Source organism: Macaca fascicularis, chromosome 20, assembly GCF_037993035.2.
Source record: "Macaca fascicularis isolate 582-1 chromosome 20, T2T-MFA8v1.1".
NCBI classification, from domain to species: domain Eukaryota; kingdom Metazoa; phylum Chordata; class Mammalia; order Primates; family Cercopithecidae; genus Macaca; species Macaca fascicularis.
In genome coordinates, this window is record NC_088394.1 from 49764950 (window position 1) to 49792938 (window position 27989).

At 37.6% G+C, this 27989-nt stretch overlaps 1 protein-coding gene across 10 annotated transcripts in view; it reads left to right on the forward strand.

The window, feature by feature from the left end:
- Positions 1 to 27989, forward strand: part of FTO (FTO alpha-ketoglutarate dependent dioxygenase) — a 462015-nt gene that overhangs the window by 76963 nt on the left and 357063 nt on the right. Inside the window, exon 2 of one of the 10 annotated variants that reach the window (XM_074026699.1) lies at positions 26379 to 26625. The exons of 8 other annotated variants lie outside the window; for them this stretch is intronic. Coding sequence is in view for 1 of the 2 variants with exons in the window: in XM_045381661.2 (XP_045237596.1) it covers positions 26389 to 26436 (48 nt within the window). In the remaining variant the exon portion in view is untranslated. The remainder of the gene's footprint in view (positions 1 to 26378; positions 26626 to 27989) is intronic. One more of the 10 variants, XM_045381661.2, reaches the window with a different exon arrangement.

Sequence of the window (27989 nt, forward strand, 5' to 3'; positions counted from 1 at the left end):
TAGGGCCTTTGTACCAGCTGTTTTTCCTGCTTGGAACACTTTCCCCAGATCTTTAGTCTGGGCCTGGCTTCTTGTGATTTGTGTATTGCCTAAAATGACACCCACTCAATGTGCCTTCCCTGACCAGCTGAGCTACAGCAGTGTCCCAACACTGCATCACTAGATTTTTTTTTCTTTCTTTCTTTCTTTCTTTCTTTCTTTCTTTCTTTCTTTCTTTCTTTCTTTCTTTCTTTCTTTCTTTCTTTCTTTCTTTTCTTTCTCTTTCTCTCTCTCTCTCTCTCTCTCTTTCTCTCTCTTTCTCTTTCTTTCTTTCTTTCTTTCTTTCTTTCTTTCTTTCTTTCTTTCTTTCCTTCCTTCTTTCCTTCTTTCCTTCTTTCCTTCTTTCCTTCTTTCCTTCTTTCCTTCTTTCCTTCTTTCCTTCTTTCCTTCTTTCCTTCTTCTTTGAGATGGAGATTTGCTGTTGTTGCCCAGGCTGGAGTGCAGTGGCATAATCTGGGCTCACTGTAACCACCTCCTGGGTTCAAGCAATTCTCCCGCCTCACCCTCCCAAGTGGCTAGGAATACAGGCATGCACCACCATGCCTGGCTAATTTTTTGTATTTTCAGTAGAGACGGGGTTTCGCCATATTGGTCAGGCTGGTCTAGAACTCCTGACCTCAGGTGATTCACCTGCCTCGGCCTCCCAAAGTGCTGGAATTACAGGCATGAGCCCCTGAGCCACCGCACTCAGCCTAGATTTTATTGTCATTAAATCACTTGATGCAGTGCAGAGTGAGTTTCTGCTGTTAGACTGTCTGGATTTCAATCATGGCCTTATCATTTACTGGCTGTGTGATTTTGGAGAAGTTACTTAACTTTTCAGGACTTTCATTTTCTTCTTTATAAAATGGAAATATTATTATATCCTTCCATTGTAAGAATTGAATAAGGTAGTACTTAGCATCTTTTATGGTTTCTGACACATTGTACATAGTCAAGAACTGTTAAATATTACTATTTTAATGTAATGTTATTAAAATCATTGCATATTTTATAGCTTATTTATTTGGCTATTTTTCTGTCTCTTCTACCAGGAATATAAGCTTTATGAGGGAAAGAATCTTATCTGTCACATTCCCAACTGTGCCCCTAGAGCTTAGAACAGTGCTTAGCACATAGTAGGCATTCACCAAATCTTTGCTGATTATTAAAATCTAAGATATAATTATCCCTGTTTTTCAAATTGAGTAATTAGGGTTCAGAGAGGTAAAGTAACTTACCCAAGGCTACGCAGCTACTAAATGCTGGTAGTCCTTGGTATTTGGACTGAATGCTGATTACAAAGACCATGTTCTTTCTGTTATGCCACAATACATAAGTGGATCTTTATTTCAGATTCTGTCGTTTATAGCAGATGGATTTTCAGGTTGCCTTTTTATGTAAATGTGACATGACTCATGAAATGTAAACAGCCATTTGTGTGACTATGAAAGGTCAGAGACAAGAGTTAGACCCACAGGCAAGTTAGGAAAGTGAGATATGGCACATCCACCACCTTCAATGGTGGAAGAAAAGTGACCTGATTCCTGCCTTGGAGATGTGTAGGGTGGTGCCCTTGGGCTTGGGCTGCCTGAGGAGGTTCCTATGCTTTGACTTCTGAACGGACAGGATCCCTAAAGTCATCGACCCTAGTTTGGGCTCTTGTACTTCTTCTATCATCTTGTTCTAGTTGGTGGAGGCAGAAGTTGAAAAATTAAAATGTTGGCTCCTGCAGCCTCTAGAAAATAATAGGCTTGAATTTGCTTTTGTCACTAACATAATTATGGTGCTTGGTCTGTGGGGGCTTCACTGATGCATTCTTTTTAACAGCCCTGTTTGTTTGTTTTTTCATAAGCAAGCATAGCACAGAGGAAAAAATATCGGTTTTGGAGACTGGCACATCAGGGTTCAGATTTCTGCTGTGCTAGTTCTTGGCTGTGTTTCGGCACGTGAACTTCTCTACACCTCAGTTTCTTTGTTTATGTAATGGGGATTCATATGACAATTAAAGAGAGAGCTTGTCTAAAGTGTCTTATGTAGTGATATCTCCAGTTTGACCTTTTTGAGAATCTGATGAAAGTTATGGAACCCTCCTCCTAGACAAGTGCCCATATACCCAGAACTTTGTATTAATTTCATGGGGTTCATGAAGCCTCTGAAACCCAGCTTAATTCAGAATCCACACCAACCAAGGTCCTCGTAGGAAGACCTTGTGTTCTTGTTTTGTTTTGGCTTTCTGCAGTCTTTTAATAATGTTTATTGAATGAGAGAATGTAACTAATTTCTTGTTTCCATAATCACTTTAAATTCGAGATTTGATTTCCTTTTCCCTGGAACCTGTGGCAGTGCCAGCTTCATAGCCTAGTCTAGGCATGCCAGTTGCCCACTGTGGCAATAAATATCTGAGCCTGTGGTTTTTGCCTTAGGTAAACTGTAGAGGTGGACTCATGGAATGCTTGGAAATTTTTTCAGTTTCTAATAATGTGTAAATGTCAAGAGCCAATTATTGAGGAATGGCTCCTCAAAGTGTTTGGGTACTCTAGATCGGACATGACCATCTTGGTGTGTGAAATTTTGCTAATGCATCTTTCCTAATAGAATATACAATCTCAGGGCTAGAAAGTCTTAGAGATCATTTAATTTAATTCCTCCAGATTGATTAAGTGGTTTGTCCAAGGTCATTCGACTGGTATAGTGGCAGAGCTCAGGCTGGACAAATCAGGCGAGTATTCTGCAGCTCCTCAGAAGCCAATAACTTCCACTGACTTCTGTGTCTGAAATTCATTAAACCTTCGACACAAAGTGCAGCCATTTTAATGCTGAATGAGATTCATCACTGTCTGAAATGGGCTTATTTATGTATGAATGTTTATTCCTGTTTCTTCCTCCATTCTCCCAAAATGTAAACACCATAAAAACGGGAATCTTGTCTGTCTTAGTCACCCTCAGTATCCTTAGAACCTTGTGTGTAGTAGGTGTATAATACATTTTGGTTGAATGAGTGGCAGTTCTAATAATGTCAGAAGAATTGGAATTTTTTTTACAGAAATCTTTGTCAGTAATTTAACAAACATCGATTGAACCTACTATGTATCAGGCACTATCCCAGGCACAGGTACAAATGAGATATGGTGCTCAGCTTCAAGGAGTTATGGTCTAAATACCAAAATAACAGAATCAAGAGCAGCAAACTAAATTGGGCTCACTGTATTTTTTAAAAATTTAATTTGACTGCTGGGTGTGGTGACTCACTCCTGTAATCCCAGCACTTTGGGAGGCTGAGGTGGGTGGATCACGAGGTCAGGAGTTCGAGACCAACCTGGCCAACTTGGTGAAACCCTGTCTCTACTAAAAAAAAAAAAAAAAGTACAGGCCGGGCGTGGTGGCTCCCACCTGTAATCCCAGCACTTTGGGAGGCCGAGGTGGGCAGATCACGAGGTCAGGAGATGCAGACCATCCTGGCTAACACGGTGAAACCCCGTCTCTACTAAAAATACAAAAAATTAGCCAGGCGTGGTGCCGGGCACCTGTAGTACCCGGGAGGTGGAGCTTGCAGTGAGCTGAGATTGCACCACTGCACTCCAGCCTGGGCAACAAAGCAAGACTCCGTCTCAAAAAAAAAAAAAAAAAAATTAGCCAGGGGTAGTGGCACGTACCTATAATCCTAGCTACTCGGGAGGCTGAGACAGGATAATCACTTGAACCCGAAAGGTAGAGGTTGCAGTGAACTGAGATCGTGCCACTGCACTCCAGCCTGGGTGACAGAGTAAGACTTCGTCTTGAAAAAAAAAAAAAAAAAGAATTAATTTGAATGCATGCTCCATTATTTCCTGTGTCTTTTACCTTCCTGCTTTGCCCATTTAACTGCCTAATTTCTGATGACATTTAAGTTCAGGTCTTAGATTCTGTAGATCAGTGGTTTCTAAACCTGGTTGATCATCACCTCACCTCAGTGGCTTTAGAAACAATACAGACCCTACTTTTGGAGATTCTAAACCAGGGCTGAGGTGGTCCCTTGGAAACTGTATTGAAAAACAGTAACTCTACAGTCACTTGCAATGAGCAGCCAAATCTAGCTAGATACCCCTGCTTTATGGGTGAGTGTTGAGGACGAGGGTTTCATGTTAAAACCCAGACTTGATATTCTATATTCATAGCATCTTTCTTATCCTTAAAGATTCTATGTACTTTTCAGCACATTGTTCTCTTCCAAGGGGCTCTGCAAAGTATACTTGCTGTCTGTACATTTCCACTGTGAAAACTCCTTGAAATCATGTAGACAAATGAAAGCTAAACATCAAATAAATAACCTAAACCAGTAATAATACTCCCATTTGGCTCTCCTTGTGTCTTCTCATGTGGGTTAGCTCGTCAACCAGATTCAGCATATAAATTGAGTATGTATGGTTACATGGTGACTTTCAAGAGTAAATACTTTTTCTGTGGAACAAGAGAGATGGATTTGTGGTTTTCCAGGATTCCTTCTCCCTGACTTGGTAGAAAGATAGCCAGGCATAGCTCAGCACACCTGAAAATAGGCAAGCTGTCAAGGTGTTGGCAGGGAGAGGCTCCTCTGGGTAGGACTTGGGGCATCCTACCAGCGAAAGAGAGACTAGGTTTAAGTGATTTCACATTTGGGCTTTATGTATTATAATTGCTGAAGTGCTAAATTGAGTGTGACAAATCTAACAGGTAATTGCCAAGTAGGTTTCATTACCAGTCATTGCATAGATAAATGATGTTCTTATGTGAAAAAATAAAACCAAACTAAAGAAAAAAATTGGACTATATTTGGAGTTAGAATTACAGATATTACAGATATGTTCATATACATCAAAGCCATTTCAGTGTGTCAGCAAACTCAGTTCATTACCTCTGCCAAGGTGGTCTAGTGTGTGTGGGGGTGCAGAGTGGGGAAAAGTGGGGAGGGGTTGTGATTTATGACAAACTGTAAAAGAGGTTAGAATTGGGAAACAAGTTTTTTTCTTAGAGGAGTGGCAAATAGTAAGTAGCATTTGGACCTCACTCAGCTCTAATAGTTAGAGCTAAGCTTTTTGACATTATCATTATATATTAATAATATATCTGTGTGACCAGCCTCAGTAGATTTTATTCATTAGTAACTTGGTTGATTTTATGAAAATATTTTATGAAAAGGTTTTAAAAATACTGAAGCACGGCCGGGCGCGGTGGCTCAAGCCTGTAATCCCAGCACTTTGGGAGGCCGAGACGGGCGGATCACGAGGTCAGGAGATCGAGACCATCCTGGCTAACACAATGAAACCCCGTCTCCACTAAAAATACAAAAAAAAAAAATTAGCCGGGCGTGGTGGCGGCGCCTGTAGTCCCAGCTACTCGGGAGGCTGAGGCAGGAGAATGGCGGGAACCCGGGAGGCGGAGCTTGCAGTGAGCCGAGATCGCGCCACTGCACTCCAGCCTGGGCGACAGAGCGAGACTCCGCCTCAAAAAAAAAAAAAAAAAAAAAAATACTGAAGCACAGTAAAACCTAAGGCTCACATCACTGTCTGTGGAGTCAGTGAGGAACAAGGCAGAGTGCCAGTGCATATGAAGAGGGATTTTTTTTTGCCTCCTTGGTTCACTGCTTATTCCCAGTAACTTGAACAATGCCTTACATGAAGTAGACATAAAATAATTACTGAATGAAAGAAGAAAGGAAAGTATACTTAGTCTCTGCTTTCATGGAGCTTACATGCTAGTGGGAGAGAGACAAAAATTAAGTGCAAATAAAGAAACAGAATATGTGATAGCAACTAGGGTGAGAGTGCTGTTTTTCATAGGATGGCGGGGATTGGGCTATTTGGGGAATGAATCGATGAGAAAGAGAAAGTTGTGCAAAGCTGGGAGAGGGAACATCATTTGAAGAACAGAAAGAAGGCCTACATGATTTGAGAATGGTGGAGAGAGAGATTTGAGGGAGAGACTTGCTACGATTAAGAAAGATAGTCGGCTGGGTGCGGTGGCTCATGCCTATAATCCCATCACTTTGGAAAGATGAGGCAGGTGGATCACGAGGTCAAGAGATCAATACTGTCCTGGCCAACATGGTGAAACCCTGTCTCTACTAAAAATACAAAAATTAGCTGCGTGTGGTGACACGTGCTAGTAGTCCCAGCTACTAGGGAGGCTGAGACAGGAGAATTGCTTGAACTCGGGAGACGGAGGTTGCAGTTAGCCGAGATCGCGCCACTGCACTCCAGCCTGACGACAGAGTGAGACTCCATCTCAAAGAAAAAAAAAAAAAAGAAAGATAGTCATGATAAAGAGTGTGGATTTTATTTTATGCAAAGTGGGAGCTCATTAAGAAGGTAAAAGTTTTTAAGCAAGGGAATGACATGATTTCACCTACTTTTTAAAGGAGGTTGCTCTGACTGCTGTAGAGGATAGACTATAGGCAGGGGACAAGAGGGAGACCAGGAGGAGGCTCTTGGAGTGTGGTAGGCGAGAGATGGTGGTGGCTTGCCCCAAGAGGGTAGCAGTGGAGATGGGAAAAGTGGATGGATTTGGAATGTATTTTGGCATAGAGCAAACTGTTGAGTGGTTTCAGAGGGTTGCATGAGAAAGTTGATACACTGCCCCTACCCCATGCAAACACACACATTCTTTTTTTATGATGAACTTTCTTTAAAAGCATTTGTTGGAATATGAGATTATAGGCTATAAGTGAGAAAACAACTCTTTTTGAGCTGTGAGGAATACTAGGAGAGGAGAAAGTGAATTGTGTGTGCTGCTCATGGTGGTACGCTACGATGGTTCTACAGTTCCAGGCATTTTTGACAGCATGGATTCAATGCAAAATGGCAACACACACTGTATCTTTTGGCAGATCAGAACATAATGAAAATAAAATAAAAAACTTCAAAACTGGCTCTTGAATGAAATAGGATTCAGAAGAGATGATCTCAAATCTACTTTATGAGATAATGTCCTTTTTAAAAAGAAACACTAACATCAGTTATTCATTTAGAATGTCTGAATTATTATTCTAGATTCTTTGTAACTGCTGTGAATTCATGATGCACTTGGATAGTCTCTGTTACTCTGAAGTTTTAATAGATAACAGTCAGAAATGGAGTGGGAGAACATAAAAGCAAACTGAAATGCTCATAGCTGGTACCCTGAAGCCATTAACTTTAAGCTGGTTATTCCTGATCTACTGTTTGGACATAAAATGGGAGAGAGGCTGAGTATGACTTGAACATTGGTTCCTTAGAAACACCATCCTTGGGCCGGGTGTGGTGGCTCACACCTGTATTTCCAGCACTTTGGGAGGCCGAGGAGGGCAGATCACGAGGTCAGGAGATCGAGACTATCCTGCCTAACACGGTGAAATCCCATCTCTACTAAAAATACAAAAAATTAGCTGGGTGTGGTGGCGGGCACCTGTAGTCCCAGCTACTCGGGAGGCTGAGGCAGGAGAATCGCTTGAACCCAGGAGGCGGAGCTTGCAGTGAGCCAAGATGGCTCCACTGCACTCCAGCCTGGGCGACAGAGCGAGACTCCCTCTCAAGAAAAAAAAAAAAGAAACACCATCCTTGTAAAGAGAGCATACACCTTCAATTTCTAGGGCAGCAGCATTTGCTTTACAACTTGTATGTCTTGGTGGGAGTAGCGCTATCTATCACCTTGTGGGCCAAAGGGAAAGAGTCCGGTGAAAATGGCTCTGATGTTCTTGGAAGTGGGAAAGCAGGATAATAGGTTCTTCTTAATGGATAATGCAGCCAATATTGGCCAACTTACTTTGATTTCGGTAGTCCTAACACCACCCTAGAAGGCACCCTAGACAGAGGTCCCTTGCTACCACTCATTTTGCAGATCAGGATACTAAGGATTTTCCTGATTTTAAGCGTTAAATATAGATATCCCTGTTGGCCGAAGTTAAATTGGCCAACTAAAGTTCAAAAACAAAAATTAAAAAAAAATTTATTTTGTATTAGGTTTCAAAGGAATCATCATTAGGAGAAGCCTGATTGTTCCTTTTACGCCGACTCACACAGTTTCAGCAGATTACATTTGAGGCCTTAATGTTGAAATCTCATCTGTAAGTCTGGTATATCTAACTAATCATATAAACATCTTTCATCTTAGACTGTGTAGCATGTCTCTAGTAGACTAGGTGGGCCAAATGACATTATAGTTAAATCAAGCCAATAAATATATGAGAAAGAAAGCAAATGAGCGTGGACTCCATAGTGAGTGATGGAGGTTCCGACGAGTCAAAGACACTGAATTATTCATTGCTCCTGGTTTATGGAAGAGTAAACCCAGATATGTGTTATGCTGATTCTGCATGATTGGCTACTTCCAGGATTGACCCTATTTTCCTGTCCTGCTCAAGTCTCCTTCCTTCTTAACCATATGTTGTGGGTATTCAGAAATGCCGTGGTTTTGTTTAGAGTAGCAGGACTGGTGTTGAAGATCAACAAGGAAAAGCAAAATGGGCTTGTCTGTCCCATCAAGCGATGTGCTGTCAACATTTGTAGACTATGTGCCCTGAATTAGGAGGAAAAAAGTAGAGATTCCTGAGTTTAGGAAATTATAATCTGGTGCATCTTCTTCAGACTGAAACCTTAACTAAAGTTTGTGAATTCTTTCTCTTTTGTCTTTATTCTCTCTCTACTCTTAACATTTTTCTCCCCACCTCTTTGGCTATATGCTGTTCTGCTTTTGATACAGAATTGACCTTATTTGGCCGGGTGGGGTGGCTCATGCCTGTAATCCCAGCACTTGAGGAGGCTGAGGCGGGCGGATCACTTGACGTCAGGAGTTCGACACCAGCCTGGTCAACATGGTAAAACTCCGTCTCTACTAAAAATACAAAAATTAGCTGGGCATGGTGGTGGGCGCCTGTAATCCCATCTACTAGGGAGGCTGAGGCAGGAGAATCGCTTGAACCCCGGAGTTAGAAATTGCAGTGAGCTGAGTTCAGGCCACTGCACTCCAGCCTGGGCGACAGAGCAAGACTCTGTCTCAAAAGAAAAAAAAAAAAAAAAAAAAAAAAGACCTTTTTCATGCCCAACCTCTATCTCCATTATCTCCTAGCTTTTTGGAAAATATTTAGTACTGGCATTTGTTCTTCACTGATTTTTCCTTCTACTTGTTTCTTTAGTATCATGGGGGTAGTTACCTCAGCGGGAGTAAGGAGACCTTTGTTATGTGTATCTTACTTGTACATACTCTGTCCTCTATCAGTAAGTGTGTAAATACACTATATTTTCCCATTCAGACATATTGTGTAAGTAATAGGAACCAGGTGTTTGAATAAATTAACCAAGTGCCAAATTTCATTTTGGAAATGAAATATTTTAGTTTAAGACTCTAGGACATTTGTAAAGCTGAAATATATTGCAAAGTGATGAAAGCTTTCTTAAATTCTGTTATAGTCATGCACCTTAAAATTATTCATTATTACTTATAGTTATTATCTATCTGTATATGCTCATCTACATATGCTAAACATGAAGATATTCTCTCCAGCAAGGACTTCATGTGCCAGATTTTTCAGCCTGGATTGAATTTTATGGATGAGAGAGATACCCTGGAAATGGAACCATTGGCATAACCTTGTGTCTAATGTAATAACAGAGCTCTAATGAACTGCAACATGAGCTCAGATCTGCAAAATATTCAGAGAATATAGGCAAAGAGCAGTTTTTTCCTCCTTATGAGCTAGGTTGTTCTCCAAAAGCAACAAGTACTGCTTGTCTTTGCAGAAAGCTGTCATGGAGCTGTAAGTCTCTTTGTGGTTTAGACTTAATGTGAGTAAGATTCCTCTGCATTCTCAGCCTAGAAAAACTTGACAGTTCTCTTGGAATTTGATGAAAGTTTCCTAACTTTGAGGCTAGAGAATACTCTCATTTCAGATTAGGCAATTGTTAACATTCTTTTCTGTTCTAATTTCATGATGCCAAAAAATCATGTATGGTTGCTCTATTTGGAGAATAATATGTAGCCTCAGACACTTAAGATCATATGTAGTTTAGAAATAGTATCAATTGCATATGAATGTTTTGATTTTTTTCCCCCAGCCTTTCTGAATTTTTTGATTTCTTCAAATTCTACATGGTTTTTTATTTTTGTTTTTTTGACTTTCACATAAATTGTCTATAGTGTCTGGAACATGTACATATACATGTATATGTATGTATGTTTTATACAAATTATATATATGTATGTGGGTATATGTATATATGTATATGTATATGTATGTATGTTCCATACAAATTATATATGTGTGTATATGTACATGAATTATATATATAATATACATACATGTATATACACACATTATAACACGAATTATATGTACATATATTTTGTATATATACAAATACATAATATATTTGTGTATGTATAGTTATATATACACATATTTTGTATTTTGTATATATGAATACACATACATTTTGTAATATATACATATATATTACTATATATATTTTTAATTGTGGTAAAATACACATAGGATAAAATCTATAATTTTAGTCCTTAGCCATTTTTTCAACCATTTAACAAGCGGTATTAAGTACATCCTCGTTATTGTGGAACTATCACTACTATCCATCTTCAAAACTTTTTCAGCAGCCCATACTGAAACTGTACCAATTAAACAATAACTCCTTGTTTCTACCTTCCCCCTGCCCCTGGCAACCACCATTCAATTTTCTGTCTCTACAAATTCAACTATTTTAGGTAACATAACGCATATAAGTAGAATCATACAGTATTTGTCCTTTTGTGACTGACTAGTGATGACATTAATTTAAGATTAAAATCAGGAGAAACAGGGTGGGCGTGTTGGCTCACACCTGTAATCCCAGCACTTTGGGAACCCGAGGCAGGAGCATTGCTTGAGCCTAGGAGTTTGAGACCAGCTTGGGCAACAGAGTGAGACCACCATCTCTCAAAGAAAACAAAACCAAAATAAAGCAAAAAAAAAAAAAAAAAGAAAAGAAAAGAAAAAAATAGGAGAAACAGATTTAAGACAGTCAGGAAAGAAAAATATTGACTTTGATTTTGGTCTTATTGAATCTTAGGTGCTGGCAGGTGAGGACTTTCATATTGTAATATCCTGAAGACAGTTTCAAATATAGGTTTGGAATAGAGATGAGGACTTCAGAGTTATCCGTAATGAACTCATTTTGAGAATATGAGATTGCCTAGAGGAAGAATGTTTTGTAGAGTTAGAAGAGTGGGATTTATCTGATGATCTTCGGAATTCTGGACATTTATCTTAAATTGCTCTTTAGGAAGTTTAGTAGAAAAAGAAAGGATGCAGATAGTGTCTGCTATTAAGGGCAGAGGAAGAAAGACTTGAAACAGAGATAGAGAAGAAGGGAGCTTAGGTTATAGGAATAAAAGGGAGAGGATGCCATAGAAACCAAGGGAAATGAGGATTTTGAGAAAGAGATGCAAGTGACTGTGCCTGGTGTTTCCCTAATGACCAAGAGTTCTGGGTTTTAGCAAGTATGAGCTGGCCATTGGCCTTGGGAAGAATAGTTTCAGCAGAATGGTGGTGGTGGAAGCCAGATCCTTATAGGGGTCAGGGCCAAAAGAAACAGTAGGAATTCTAGGCATTTATCTTAGATTGCTCTTTAGGAAGTTTGGTGGGGAAAGAAAGGTTGCAGATAGGGAATCTCAGGCACACAGAGGTTAACTAACTTGCTGAAGGTCACACCGTAACCTTAAGTAGCAGAGGCAGGATAAGCTCTGGTTCTGGAGCTGGTGCCCTTCATCATTACTTTAGGTTATATTCTCCCACCTTTTTTCTTTGTGGTTGTAGGTGGTTGTAGGCTACTTAAAGAGATACCTATGCACCTGCAGTTAAAATCCAAATAACTCAGTGGAGAGCCTGGGCCTTCGTTATTATGTCTCAGATTGAAGTTTTATATCTTACAGCATGATGAAATTACATATATGATGGTTAGGTTAGGTTGCAAGTCTTGGAATATATGCAGAAGAATAACTTTATTACAATGACTGTTTACTTTTTATAAGACAATCCAGCAATGGTGATTTTTCATTAGTGATATAATTGCAAGAGGTAACTTGAGAACATAAAATGCACATATTGAAATGAGATTAAATACAATGCTGATGAAGTTATAGAGTTTTATGCAACAGTTCAATCAGGAAAGCATGATAATAAAGCATGTGTACTGACTTTCCGGAATCTTGAGAATGGATAAATGGAAACGAAGAGAAATGCCTATTTTGTATTATAAACCTCTAAAGTAGTTATGAAAGAAGTTATTCTTTTAGGTATTTTTCTTTCAGTTTTCATCACTATTAGGCAAAACTGATAGTCGATATAGCTCTGTCAGTAGCTAAGGGATTTTTGTTGTTGTTAAAGTAACATGTCATATCTTGTATAATTCAACTGTGGCTACGCAGGGGGAAGTATTTAATGTCTGATTATACAGCCTGTGCTTTGGAAACAGTCGAAAGCCAGACAGCGACAGTAGAGGGCAAAGGATTATTAAATGGATAGTCACTGAGGTCACTTATAGTGACTTTACTGCAACACCATGTGCATTTGCTTTCCCATGGCAGGTTGTTTGATCCCATGGCTTAATGGCTAAAGCTTTGTAAAATTACAAAAAAAAAAAAAAAGCAGAAATCCTGCTGATCTCAAGTGTTATTATTTACAGTTGGATGCTTGGCAGGGAAGTGCTAAGTCTGATCATACTAACACTAAGTCAGGCAGAACATGTGGTGAAATCTCATGGAGCTCTATCCTCTGAACCTTGAGAAGACTACCAAAGTGTAAGATTTCAAGGTAGAAAATATCCTGCAATATGATTGAGAGAATTTGGCTTTTTCATCTGAACAGGTGTGGCCTAGTGGAGGAGTTTCTCCTCTTGGAAATGTCAGGGGGTGTATCATTAGGTCCTTGGAGCTAGGATGTAGGTAGAATGGCAAGTAAGGAGTTTTAATTAGTTCTTTTATCTTTCTTTTATGGTTTGGAATGGTATTTTCTTTGGTCATGTATTCACTTACAAAATTATGGACAGTATTTGATTGTGAGGAAGAATCTTGGGTAAGTTGTTATCTTTGTTTTCAGTAGAATTTACTTGGAGCTGGCTCAAAGACGTTATATTAATAGTTTGCAAGTGAGTTACAGCTAATGGAATCAAAAGAAGTTTGAACAGGGTCAGAAGAAGTTAGAATTGTTCCATCTGAGTCTTTGGCCCTTAGTAAAGGATCCAGCATTTCATTTTGTTTTTACTTATGTCTTTGATATTAATATATTTTTCAGAATATGATAAACCACTCTTCCCCACAGTTTTATTTATTTCCACAATCACTCCCTAACCTTTATTTCTTTTTTGCTTCTCATCATATACATTTTTCTCTTCAGGAGACCTTCTTTTCCCTTTTGAAACATGGACTATGTTCTTAAAATTGACGATTGTAGGTAAGAACTTAAGACCAAGTTTGTGAGACAAATAGAATTTGATATTCAAATTATCTGAAGAACTGAAGTACATTATTTTGTACTTGTTGTTTTTATTTATTAAAAAAAAATTCCCTTGGAAGAGAAATTGGTGAGATTAAGGAATGCTATAGCTAACTTCGTAGAATATTTGGAAAACTATGAGTTATAGTGAAAGGTGCTGTCTTAGGGAGAACATTTTAAAAGTGCTGGAAAATATAATATTACAGCTTGAATCAAGAGAAGTGAACTCTGCTAGGGACTAAGTAGTTTGTTAGAAAGGTGCTCATAATAGAATGGCGTGAACGCGGGAGGTGGAGCTTGCAGTGAGCCGAGATCGCGCCCCTGCACTCCAGCCTGGGCGACTGAGCGAGACTCCGTCTCAAAACAAAAACAACAACAAAAACAAAAGTGCTCATAATAAAATGAGAAATAAAAAAAATTCTAACTAATCAAATGGGACAAAACCCAGATTCGTTGTCTTTATATGCAAATAAAGTATAGATTCTTAGATTCAGAACAGTAAAAGAAAAATACCCTAGGAAACGATAAGCAAAAGGCATGAACAGGCATTTCACAAAAGAGCTACTGCAAAGTCACAAACCTATTAAAAGTTACTCACCCTAACTAACAATGAAATAAATGTAAATTAGAGTAAGCAAACTTGTTTTTCCATTTATGAACTTGCCAAAGATTTAAAAGTTTGATGATAGCGAATGTTTGAGTATGTGAAGAACTGGGTATTATTTGTTGATGGACATGTACCATAGCATTTTTCTGGAGGGTAATTTCACAATGTGAATCAGAAGCCTTAATAGTGCATACGTTTTAACCTATAGTGAATCTCCTGCTAAGACTTTTTATCCTAAAGAAGTCATCTGTGGGCCGGGCGCGGTGGCTCACGCCTGTTATCCCAGCACTTTGGGAGGCTGAGGTGGGTGGATCATGAGATCAGGAGACCGAGACCATCTTGGCTAACACGGTGAAACCCCATCTCTACTAAAAATACAAAAAATTAGCCGGGCGCGGTAGCGGGTGCCTGTAGTCCCAGCTACTCGGGAGGCTGAGGCAGGAGAATGGGGTGAACCCGGGAGGTGGAGCTTGCAGTGGGCCGAGATTGCGCCACTGCACTCCAGCTTGGGCAACAGAGAGAGACTCGGTCTCAAAAAAAAAAAACAAAACAAAACAAAACAAAAAGTCATCTGTGCCTTCTTGTCAAGATGGTACAGTAAGCTGACAGTTTGTACATACCTTCTGCTCTAAATTCATAGGAATGGCAGATATAATGCATTAAAAGAATTAAAGGAAAGAAAAAAGTTGTAGCTGGGCTTATAGACGAGATAGTGTTGTAGACCTGAAAGCTAACTAAACATAAAGGGCTAGTAAGCTGGATTGAAGTGATGGTGCCACAGAGGCTCTGGGTGCAGAAACAGAAAGCTAGATTTAGCTCCCATAGCGTACTAGGGATTGAAAGTTTACCGCTTGAAATGGGACCGTAACTAAGCTCACTGCTTGAAGCCAGGGGCAGGGATGAAGTTGTCCATCCTATAAAAGGAAACTAAGTAAAGACTCCACTTGGAGGCTCCAGTTTATATGGAGCTGTGGGTCTTGAGGGGCAGGAGGAGATAGATTCAATTTCAAGAATAGGAACTGACTCAGGGTGACTGATTGTGGGGAGACAATGAGGAGAAAATGTGGTGTTCCATGTTACCATTATGAGGTTTGGTCCTGGACAGTAGCACAGGGATCCTGGTGGAGACAGCTGCAGGAACACTATGGAGGGATAGGTGAGCACAGGTGGAGAGAAAGGGGAGTGAGAGAAGCAAAGAAGAAAAGCTTTTCGCTTGGAATTAGCCTTCAAAATGCAATACCAAAATACTGGAAGAAAATAAATACCAAGAAAGATAGCTAACAAAATTAACAATGAGAACAAAAATTTATCCCAGACGAGATGAATTTTTACAGAAAAGTCAGTCAAAAATTAAAAGAAGCATGTTCAGAATACTCAAGGTGAGAAATAAAGGCATTACACTGATAAAAATATGATGTTTAAAAATACTCCCAAGGTACGCAGAAATGAATAGGAATAACGACATGAAAAAGAACCAGTTACAAATTTTGGAAATGAAAAAGATGGTCATAAAAACAATAAACTTAATAGAGGGGATGAACTTTAGACCTCACACAATTAAAAAGAGAATTGATGAATTAGAAGAGAATACTAAGGAATTCACTCAGAATGTATCATAAAGAGACCAAAGATTTTTAAAAAGGCATTTAGGAGATTTAAAGGATAGGTGGAAGAGTTCCAATATGAGTTCTGGAAAAAAAGAGAAGACAGCCTTGAACTTTTGGCATCAAGTGATCTTCCTGCCTCAGCCTCCTGAGTAGCTGGGACTACAGGTACATGACACCAGACCGCACTAATACGAGTGTGTGTGTGTGTGTGTGTGTGTGTGTGTGTGTGTGTGTGTAGATTAGATTCTCGCGATGTTGCCCAGGCTGGTCTCAAACTCCTAGGCTCAAGCCATCCACCTGAGGTCTCAGCCTCCCACAAGTGTTGGGATTACAGGCATGAGCCACTGTACCTGGTCAAGAAGCAAAATGTAAAGAGCCAAGAATTGAGAATTTTCCTATTTAAAGAATGATGAGTTTAGATAGGTTGAGTAGTACCATCATATTGACACTATAGAATTTAAGGGAAAAAACATTTTTGAGATACAAAACAAAAAAATGCCGATTACCTACAAAAGATTAGCAACAATAGATGCTAGAAGACAGGAGAATAATATACTAATATATTCAAAATGCTAAGGGAAAGTTATAGTTAATTTTGATTTTTAAACCCAGTTAGTCTTTGATTCAAAAGTGAAGGAAAAATGCAGATACTTTCAGATATAAAGAAAGACCTAGAAAGTTACCATCCATGGAAACCTCACCAGGGAAACTGTTAAATGCTGCTCTTTAGCAAGAAGAAAAGTGAAACCAGAGGTAAGGTCTTCTTTTCTTTTCTTTTCTTTTCTTTTCTTTTCTTTTCTTTTCTTTTTTTTTTCTTTTCTTTTTTCTTTTCTTTCTTTCTTTCTTTCTCTCTCTCTTTCTCTCTTTCTTTCCTTCCTTCCTTCTTTCTTTTCTTTTCTTTTCTTTTCTTTTCTTTTCTTTTCTTTTCTTTTCTTTTCTTTTCTTTCTTGAGTCTCACTCTGTTGTGTAGGCTGGAGTGCAGTGGTGCGATGCTCACTGCAACCTCCGCCTCCCAGGTTCAAGTGATTCTCCTGCCTCAGCCTCCTGAGTAGCTGGGATTACAGACATGTGCCACCACACCCGGCTAATGTTGGACTTTATTAGTAGAGATGGGATTTTGCAATGTTGGCCAGGCTAATCTGAAATTCCTGACCTTGGGTGATCTGCCTGCTTTGGCCTCCCAAAGTACTGGGATTGTAGGAGTGAGCTGCTGCTCCTGGCCTGGTTTTTAACTAAAACAAGCAAACAAACAAGGGTGGGCATAGAAATTGATAAAATGTATTGGAAAATTCACTAAGTTATTGGTTTTAAATACTACTTTTTGTTCTAAAATGAATATAAAACTAAAACTTTGGAGAATGATGAGAATGTGAGAAAGGAGGAAGTAAATTATGTGTGATCCAATATTAGGGACACAAAAGGGGACATACTACATGAATTACTAATATCTAAGAAAATACAGTACATTTGAGAACTAACTTAGATGAACTTGATACATACCTAGAAAAATAGGCATTATTTAAATTGCTTCAAGAAGTAGAAAATCTGAATAAAACAATGAAATAAATTGAATGATAATGAAAAGTCCATCTGTCAAATGACAGCAGGCCCAGTTTTATAGGCAAGTTAAACCAAATTTAAGTAATCCTTACTTACTCTTCTTCCCTTTTTAAAGAGTTTTATTGGGGTAGAGTTGACATAGAATAAACTGCACATATTTAAAGTTTTGACATATGCATATATTTGTTAAACCACCAAAATCAAGATTAGGAGACATGTTCATTATCACTCCTAATCTGTGTCCCTCAGAAATCCTTTTTTCCTTCTCTCCCTCAGTGGCTCTGGGCAGCCACTAATGTGCTTTCTGTCGCTATTGACTAGTTTGCATTTTCTAGAATTTTGCAGAAATGGAATCACTCATACAGTATATGCTTTTGCACGTGCGCTCTCTCTCCCTTTTACAAAATGGATTCTGTGTTTTTAGAGTAGGTTTAGGTTCTGGCAAAATTGTGAGACAGGCACAGAGATTTCTCATATACTCCCTACCTCCACACATGCTCTGTTACACACCCTCCACTGTTGTCAATATCCACCATTAGAGTGGTACATCGGTTACACATCATTATCACCCAATGTGCATAAGTTTAATGAACCATTAGGGTTTACTTTTAGTGGTATATATTCTGTTGCCTGGGACAAATGTATAGTGACATGTACTTGCCACTCTGTTACAGTATCACACAAAGTAGTTTCACTGTCCTAAAAATTCTCTGCACTGTGTGCTCTTTTTGGGGGGTTTAAGCGGAGGCCTGTCTTCCTTCACTCAGCATTGTGATTTTGAGATTCATCATGTTGTTGTATACTTCACTAATTCATTCCTTTTATTGCTGATTGGTGAACTATTGTATGGATATACCATAATTTCTTTTTCTTTTTTTTCCATATACTGCGATTTCTTTATCTGTGCACTTGTTGATGGACATTTGGGTTGTTTCCAGTTTTGGGCAATTACAAATAAAGCTGCTGTGAACATTCATGTGCAGATTTTTATGTAGACATGTGCTATCATGTTGTAAGTGTTACTAGATATTTTCTAAAGAAAGTGCCAGATTGTCTTCCAAAGTGGTTGACCATTTTGTTTTCATGAGGGCAGCGTATAAGAGTTCTAGTTTTGAGAGTTGTGAGAGCAGATTTTCTTAAATTTGATGAAGTTTATCCTTTTTTTTTCTTTTATGGATTTTGCTTCTGGTTTCATATCTGTGAAATCTCTGCCTTGCGTAACTTAAATATGAAAAGAGTTTCGTGTCTTTTCTAATACTAGTTTTATAGTTTTAAGGTTTTATATTTATAGTTAGGTTTTATATTGATGTATTTATTCATTTTGAGATATTTTTGTGTATAGTACAAGGTGTGGATTGGAGTTCTTTAAAAAGTATAGATATCTAATTCTTCAAGTACTATTTGTTGAGGACTGTTCTTTCTCCATTTGAATCTTTGTCAAAAAACAATTGAACATAGATATCTGGGTCTATTGTGGACCTCTGTTTTGTTCCATTTGTCTGTTTGTTTAGCACTGTCTTGATTTCTGTAGTTTTATACTAAGTCTTGAAGTTGGGTAGTAAAGTCCTTCAACTTTATTTTACTTTTTTCAAAGATGTTTTGTCAGTTTAAGTCTTTGCATTTCTAAATGAATTTTAGAAATAGATTGTCAGTTTTTACAAAAAAAACCTTCAGAGATCTTAGTTTGCAATTGCATCAATTTGGGGACAATGAATTATTGAGTCTTCCAGTCCACTAACATGGCATGTCTCTTTGTTTAATTTCAGTAGTGTTTTTAAATTTTCTTTGTGTAAGTCTGGAAAACCTTTTGTCCAGTTTATCTCTGAGTACTTTATAATTTTTGTTAAGGTACATAGTATTTTAAAAAATTTCAATTTCAGATTGTTGGTTGCTAGCATATAAAAATAAACTAATTTTTGTATATTGATCCTACAGTGTAGCTAAACTTATTTATTAGTTCTAATAGCTGTTTTGCAAATTCTGTATAATTTTCTACATAGATGCTTATGTCATATTTAATGACATTTTTACCTTTTAAAAATTTATTCTCGATCCGGATACTTTTCACTTCTTTTTCTTGCCTTGTTGCACTGGCTAGAACCTTCAGTACAATCTTGCGTAGAGTGGGTGATGGGAAACATCCTTGGCTTTTTTCCTCACCTTAGGGTAAAATCATTCACTCTTTTACCACTAGGCTGGGGTTCATTGATTCCTTTATTAAGATGAATAAATTCCCTAGTTTACTGAGTGTGTTCATCAGGGTCATTGTTGGGTATTGTCTAATCCTCTTACCACATCTATTCAGGTGACCCTCTAGTTTTTCTTTCTTAGCCTGATAATATGACGGATTTATGTAGATTTTTGAATGTTAAACCAACCTGGCATTCCGGGGGTAACACTTGGTTATTCTATATTGTCCTTTTTATGTGTTGTTGGATTCAGTTTGTTAACATTTTGTTAATACTTTTTACATTTATATACATGAGGGATGTTGGTCTGTAATTTTCTTGTAACATTTCTGCTTGCCTTTGGGATTGAAATCCATTAATTTTCTGGATTAATTTATGTAGAATTATTATTATTTCTTTCTTAAATGCTTTGTAGACTTTATCAGTGAAGGCTTTGGGTTTGGAGTTTGTGGGAAGTTTTTAAAATACAAATTCAGTTTCATTAATAGATATAGGACTATCTATGTCTACTAAAAAGGGGCTATCCTTTTCTTTTTCTTTTTTTTCTTTGAGGGCAAGGCCTTTTTTTTCTTTGAGGGTGATCTTGATCACCATTTTGTCCCAAGCATATGCCTGGCACATAGTGGGTCAGGAGTAAATGTTTGGCGAATAGATGAATGAATGAGGCAAACTCAGAGAGAGAAAGTGGGTACTGTGTCTGTGCTTGGCCCAGCCTGTGATTGTTTGTGGATGGCATCTCATTCTCATCCTGTAGTAGAGGGATAACACAAAAGTGTGGAGCCTCAGGGCTCCAGAGTCCTCATCCTCTGAGCTACATCTCCTGCTTAGCCGAGGTCTTTTCACTCTCTGGGCAAGACTCCTCACTTTGCTGAAATGACAGCGTTCCTGGTGCATGCCTGGTTTAGCCTAGGCTAACCTCTTCTTGAGTGAACCTAGGTAATTTGTGTCTTTCAAGAAATTTCTCTATTTTATTTAAGTTCTAGAATTTATTAGCATAAAGTTTATAACATCCCCTTATTATCCTTTTAATTGGCATGTTGAAACTACTGTGTGTTTTTTTTTAATCATTCTGGCTAGAGATTTTAAATTTTCTCAAATAACTAGCTTTTGGCTTCATTTATTTTTAACTTTTCTATTTTCTGTTTCATTGATTTCTATTGTGGTCTTTTATTATTTTCTCCTGTTTATTTTATTTGTTCTTCTTTTTCGAGTTTCTCCAGGTGGAAGCTAAGGTAATTTATTTGTGACCATTTTTCTTTTTTATTATAAGCATTCAGTGCCATAAATTTCCCTCAGTTTACTAGTTTAGGGGCATCCTACACATTTTGAAATGTTGTATTTTCATTTTTGTTCAACTTAAAATCCTTTCTCATTTCTCTATTGTTTTCTTTTTGACTCATGTATTATTTAGGAGTCAATTATTTAGTTTTAAATATTGGGGTTTTCTAGATGTGTATCTGTTATTAAGTTTAACTCCATTTTGTCAGAGAATATAGTTTTTATGATTTCAATCCTTATAAATATATTGAGACCCAGAGATGGTCTATCTTAGCAAATGTTCTATGTGTATTTGAAACAAATGTCTATTTTGCTGTTGTTTGGTGGAGTGCTATCAACATATCGGTTCAAGTTGGTTGATGGTGTTGTTCAAGTCTCTTATGGTGTTTTTGTCTACTTGTTCTACCAGTTATTAAGACAAGGATATTGAAATCTTAGACTATTAACTATGGAATTACTTATTTCTTTTTGTTCTTTTAGTTTTTGCTGCATGTTTGAAGACCTGTTATTAGGTGTATAAATGTTTAAGATTTTTATGTTCTTGATGATTTGACTCCTTTATCATTATGAAATAACTTTGTCTCTTATAATATTTTTTGTTCTGAATTCCATTTTGTCTGATATCAATATAGCCACTTCAACTTTCTTTTAATCAGTATTAGTGGGTAAATTTTTTTTCCAACTTTTTACTTCTTTACAAATCTTTTTTTATTGCAGTAGAATATACATAACATATAATTTATCATTTTAGTCATTTTAAAGTATACGCTTATGTGGCATTAAATACGATTTCCCAATGTCCTGTCTATCTTTTTACTTTAAACCAGTTTGTTTCTTTATATATGAAGAATATTTTTTTTATAGGCAACCTATGGTTGCATACTGCTTTTAAAAAAATCGAATTTCACAGTTTCTCCCCTTTAATTGGGTTATTTAGATCATTTACAGTTATTGCAATTGTTTCTATGGTTGGATTTAATTCTACCATTTTTGTCTATTTTTTTATCCTTTTTTTCTTGAGTTCTGCCTTTTTTTGGATTGATTTTTTTGTAATTCCATTTTATCTCTTTTGTTGGCTTATTACTTGTAATTCTTTGTTTTTTTTAATGTTTGTTTTAGGGTTTCTGGTATCCGTCTTTATCGTGTCGGAATCTTTCTTGAAGTATTACTGCACTTCACATGTAGCATAAAAATTTTTACTGCAATATACTTTTCATATCTCTTTGGCCATTGTGATGTTGCTGTCATACATTTTATTTCTTCATATGTTATGAATCCCACAATGTACTACTCTTGTTTTTGCTTTAGTCATTTATCTTTTATAAAGACTTATTGAGAAGTCTTTTATATTTCCCATATAGTTACTATTTCTGATACTCTTCATTCTCTTAAGTAGATTCAGATTTTTATCTGTTGTCCTTTTCTTTCCACCTGAAGGTCTTCCGTTATCACTTCTTATCTTGAAGGTCTGTTGGTGTTGAATTCTTTCTGCTTTTGTATATCTGAAAAAATATTTATTTCTCCTTTATTGTTGAAATATATTATAGCATTTCCCCACTATCTTCTGTCTTCCGGCACCCTTTTTTTTTTTTTTTACAACGAGCTATTTGGTGTTATTCTTTTTTCTTTTTTTTTGGAAACAGAGTCTGACTCAGTCACCCAGCTGGAGTGCAGTGGTGCGAACTCGGCTCACTGCAACCTCCACCTCCCGGGTTCAAGCGATTATTGTGCCTCAGCCTCCCAAGTAGCTGGGATTACAGGTGTGCGCCACCACACCTGGCTAATTTTTGTATTTTTAGTATAGACGAGGTTTCGCCATGTTGGCCAGGCTAGTCTTAAACTCCTGGTCTCAAGTGATCCACCCACCCACCTTGGCCTCCCAAAGTGCTGGGATTACAGGTGTGAGCCACCACACCCAGCCTTATTTCGTGTTATTTTTATAGTTTTTTTATATGTACACAGTATCTTCATCTCTTGCTATCTGTGGGGGAGTGGTTCCAGGACCCTTGCAAATATAAAAATTCATGGATTCTCAAGTCCCTTATATAAAATGGTATGTAGCATTTGCATATAACCTATGCACATCTTCCTATGTACTTTAAATCATCTTTAGATTACTTATAGTACGTAATACAATATAAATGCTATATAAATAGTTGTTATATTTCATTGTTTAGGAAATAGTGATAAGAAAAAAGTCTGTACATGTTTAGTATATCTACAACCATCCATTTTTTTTTTTTTCAGGAATATTTTTTATCTGTGGTTGTTTGAATCCATAAATGGGGAACCCATATATATGGAGAGCCAACTGTATTTTCTTTTGTCTGACTGCTTTTAAGACGTTATCTTTTTCACTGGATTTAAGTAATTCGATTATGATGTGTTTTAGTGTTATTTCCTCTTGTTTTTTGTGATTGAAGTCCTTTGAACATCTTAAATGTGTGGATTGATGGTTTTCATCCAATTTGGAAAATATTTGGCCTTTTTTTCTGTCTTCCAATCTCTCTCCTTTCCTTTGTTAACTCCAATTACATGTATTAAGCTGCTTAAAATCATCCCATAGCTCACTGATGCTCTGTTAACTTTTTCTCCTATCTTTTTCCTCTCTGTATTTCATTTTGGATAATTTTCCTTGCTGTGTCTTCAGGTTCATTATTCTTTTCTTCTATTATAACTAATTTGTGTTGAATTATTATTATCCAGTGTATCTTTCCTCTCAGATATTGTGGATTTACTCTAGAAGCTTGATTTAATGTTATTTCTGTTTCTTTACTTACCATGCTCAATCTTTTCCCAACTTTTTGAACTTGTGAACTACAGCTATACTTACTGTTTCAGTGTACTTGTCTACTCATTTTGTCATCTGTTCTGTTTTTGCACCAGTTTCAATTAGTTGATTTCTCTCTTTATTATCGGTCATATTGTCTTGCCTTGTAGTATTCTCTTAGAAACTTCCATGCCTTGATGCTTTTGATTGGATGGCAAACACTGTAAATTTTTAACATTGAAGTGCTGGATTCCGTACTTGCTGTTCCTTTAAATAACTCATTTAAGTTACTTGGAAACAGTTGGAGCTTTTCAGGTATTGCAGTTAATTAGAAAGGAACAGTGTGACATTGAGTCTAGGGCTATGGCACTACTGCTGAGGTGAAATCCTTCTGAGTATTCTTCCTGATGTTTTCTAAATTATGACGTTTTCTATCCAGGCTAGATTTTTTTGTCTGCTGTCGTGTTGGTTCCCATTATTGGAAACAGAACAAGACTTGCTAAATATTAATTAAAAAGATCTCTTTTGAAAGCCTTGTAGAGCTACCAAAGCAGCCAGGACATGAGGGTCCAAGAGCAGTGGCTGTAAGTATTGGTTTTAAAAATCTATAAGTAGGATTGATTTTAATTAAAACTTTAAAAAAATGTGTGTTGTGTTGTTGTTTTTCAGTTAAAAATTAAACAATTCTTAAGAGAGATGATTTCTCTTGTCTCAGGGATGGTGTGGTGCAGTGGGTGTGGCCTTGTACCTGGGAACTAAGAATGTGAGTTGTGATTCTCTCATAAGCAGCAGTATAGTCTCTTGCCAATCACTTAATAGCTCTGGATGGGCCTTAGTTTCTTTATATGTTCTAAAATTTTGCAATTTTGTCATATTAAAAATTAGACGATCACCACCACATAGTTAATTGACACATTTTATATGTGTAAACTCTTATGGGAAGTTTTTATACATTTCTCCTGTAGATCACTGAGGCTAATTAATATCTGGATTTGTATTAATCCAGTAGCATTAATCTGTGGCCTAAAGTATAATTTGATGTGCTACACATAGATTCCTATATAAGTAATTTATAACTAGGAAATAAAACTGTCTTTTCCAGACATGAATAAACAACAATAACAACGAATGGTTGCCAAAGTGTATTGAGGGCTGTTTATGTGCCAGGCACTGTTCTTAGAGCTTTATGTATTAATATCATTTACATCTCACAGGGAGATAAGAAAGTAGTTCCAAATCATACACCTAGACTGGCACTGGAATTCAAGAGTTTGGCTCCTTAGGCTATAAACACATAACAAAGGAGTTTGCTTTGTTACACAGACCCCTGCCCCACTGTCTGAATGCTATTTGCCTAATATCTGCATAGTTTATAGTTTGTAAAATGCACTAATATATATGAATAATTTTTATTTTATCATCACAACTCTATGAAATAGTGTCTCTTACAGATGAGGAAATTGAGAATGAGCGAGTTTGCTTCCGATGTGGTACCTCATCGAGGAGTCTCCATTCAATCCTACTTTCACCTCCAAATCCAGTTTACTTTTACTGTGCCATATTTTCATGGAGAGGGAAGTTTTTCATAGGACAGGGAATGCTGAATTTGTTGAAATGGTTGAAATACTTTTTTTCTTCTTATCTAAAGCAAATATGGTATATGTGAAATATTTATTTACACTTCTTTTGGTTTAGCTATTATTGAATTTTTCTTTTCTTTCTTTTTTTTTTTTGAGGAAGAATCTTGCTGTGTCACCGTGCAGTAGTGACTCACTGCAATCTCCACCTGCCACGTTCAAGCGATTCTCTTGCCTCAGCCACCCTGGTAGCTGGGATTACAGGTGTGCGCCACCATGGCCGGCTAATTTTTGTATTTTTGGTAGAGATGGGGTTCCCTTTGATGGCCAGGCTGGTCTTGAACTCCTGGCCTCAAGGGATCTGCCTTCCTTGGCCTCCCATAGTGCTGGGATTACAGGCGTGAGCCACTGCGCCTGGCTCTTGATGATCTTTCTAGTGTTAGTTTAGATATGTCTTCCTTGCCCACTAAGCACCCTGCTTAAGGACTAGGTCATTTTCCCACTTAAAACCCTCATAAGACCATGCAGTTATTTTCACAATGAACGTTCATTAGCCATTATTTGTCATTGTATTTTGAAAAGACTCAGGTAATAAAATTAAATTTTTATTGAACCTGACACAATAGGATGCATAGTTGAAGAAGTATTATGTGGAACATGATACATGGATAAAGTATAAGTGTCCTTAGGAGCATAATCTTGACACGGCTGAAGAGTCAGGAGTGGGATGAAAAATATGCTTCATTTGTAGGTGAGATACACCCTTACATGATGAGTCATAATCCACTTAATCTTTTTATGTTATTACTGTAAGACTCAAACCATATCTCTATGTGACAAGATGTACAAGCTCAGATACAGCTTAACTTTTTCACAGTAAAGCAGAGGCCTAGGGTTGGTGTAGTTTCTGATATCTAACTTGAAACCCTTAGGAATTTGAGTTGTGGTGCTCTTTTTTTTTTTTTGAGACAGAGAGTCTTACTCTGTCATACAGGCTGGATTGCAGTGGCGTGATCTGGGCTCACTGCAACCTCTGCCTCCCAGGCTCAAGTGATCCTCCTACCTCAGCCTCCTGAGCTACTGGGACTACAGGTGCACACCACCACACCCGGCTAGTTTTTGTATTTTTTTCATACAGACGGGTTTTTGCCATGTCCCGAAGCTGGTCTCGAACTCCTGAGCTCAGGTGATCCTCCTGCCTCCGCCTCCCAAAGTGCTGGGATTATAGGTGTGAGCCACTGCGACTGGCTGTGGTGTGTTTCACATAGGTCTTTTGTCCTCTTTTACTTTGCCAGAGCTGTGGAAATGGGCGGTAGCCTGCGTGGAAGGATCTTCATCTGCCTCTCCTGCCAGGTAGGAGAGCTGAGGCTTCATGCTCTCTCTGGCTCTCCGTGTGGCATTTGTGAACAGCTTGATGTATTTGACACAAGCGTGACAGCAAAGAAGTGTGTGAGCAGAGCAGTGTGCTGCAGGGCCCAGCTGTGTGGATTTATCTGTACATCAGGCCGAGGAGCAGCAGTTAGCCAGATCTGACAGTCAAACGTGAGCTCCTTCTACCTGTGCTCCAGAGTGCATTTTAATGTTGTGTGTTTTTACCATGGTTGGCATTTGACACAAAGAAAATTGTCAGAGCTGTTTTTTTTCCTCTCCTCTTTAGTGTGCTAGTCTGCAATAGTTTTCCAAATAAATACTTCATTGTACATGGACAAAAGTATGCACTTTCTAAAACAATGCCAAAAATCATGTTGTCTTTATCTTTATACTGAATTTCATGTGAGGAATTAGTAGGTTAGATGTTTGAATTGGTAATAGGTAAGACGTTTACATAGTACAAAAATCAAAACAATATAAAATGGAATATTTTGAGTAGTCTTGGCTCTGCCTTTGTCCCTTTCTAGTCATTTCCCACCTCTGTTGACAGTTAATCGCTTTAATAGTCTGTCATTCATCCTTTGTGTTTCTGTGTGTGAATACAAGCAGAGTTTTGTGCCTTGCTTTTTACTCCCCAATACCTTCTGGAGAGCTTTTTAGTTCATAAACAGAGAGCATCCTTGTTTTTGTTTACTGTTGCTTTATACTTCATCACGTGGATGTCCTGTAGTTTATTCACCTGTCCCCTGTGGCTGGAAATTTGCATTGTTTCTAATCTGTTTGTTTTATTGAGATAATAATTTCCATATCATAAAATTCACCATTTTAAAGTGTAAAGTTCAGTGGTTTTTAGTGTGATTCCAAACTTTTGTTCTACAAATCATGATGTAATGAGTATCCTCGTGCATATATTCTTCTGAACATGGTACAAGTATATTAGAAGGATAAATCAAAAGTAGGATCGCTGGCTCACATGGTAAATGCATTTGCGTTTTGAAAGGAGTTGACTGTTACCCTCTCTAAGGATCGTGTTGTTTTGCCCTCCTGACAGCAGAGAGCAAAAGGGCCTGTTTCTCTTAGTCTTGCCCATAGTGACCTCGCTTTTCATAAAACAATCTTAATGTTTGATTTTTATAAAGCAGTTAAGAATTTTTAATTTTGATGTTTATGAGCTACCAACTTAATTTACTATTGATATCTGATTGATTTCACTGATGTAAACATGGCCAAAACTTCTCTTCATGTTTGTAAATATTGTTATTTAATAATTGATCTTGTCAGTTACTTGGTAAAATTGCAAGTAGTGAGTGTTGATGTTCAGAGCAGATTTTTATCTGTAGGGTCTTAATTTGGGTGATTTTCTGGTCCCCATTCTCTGCTGTCGCGTAGACACAACATTGCTCACAGTATTAAAATGAAAATTCCTAGTGAAAGATCAGTTATATGCTGCTTGCTCTAGAGTAGGAAAAATCTTGTCAAATTTTATCCTTTTGATACAGCCTTATAAGTTACAATGTTTTATACCTGTCTGATGC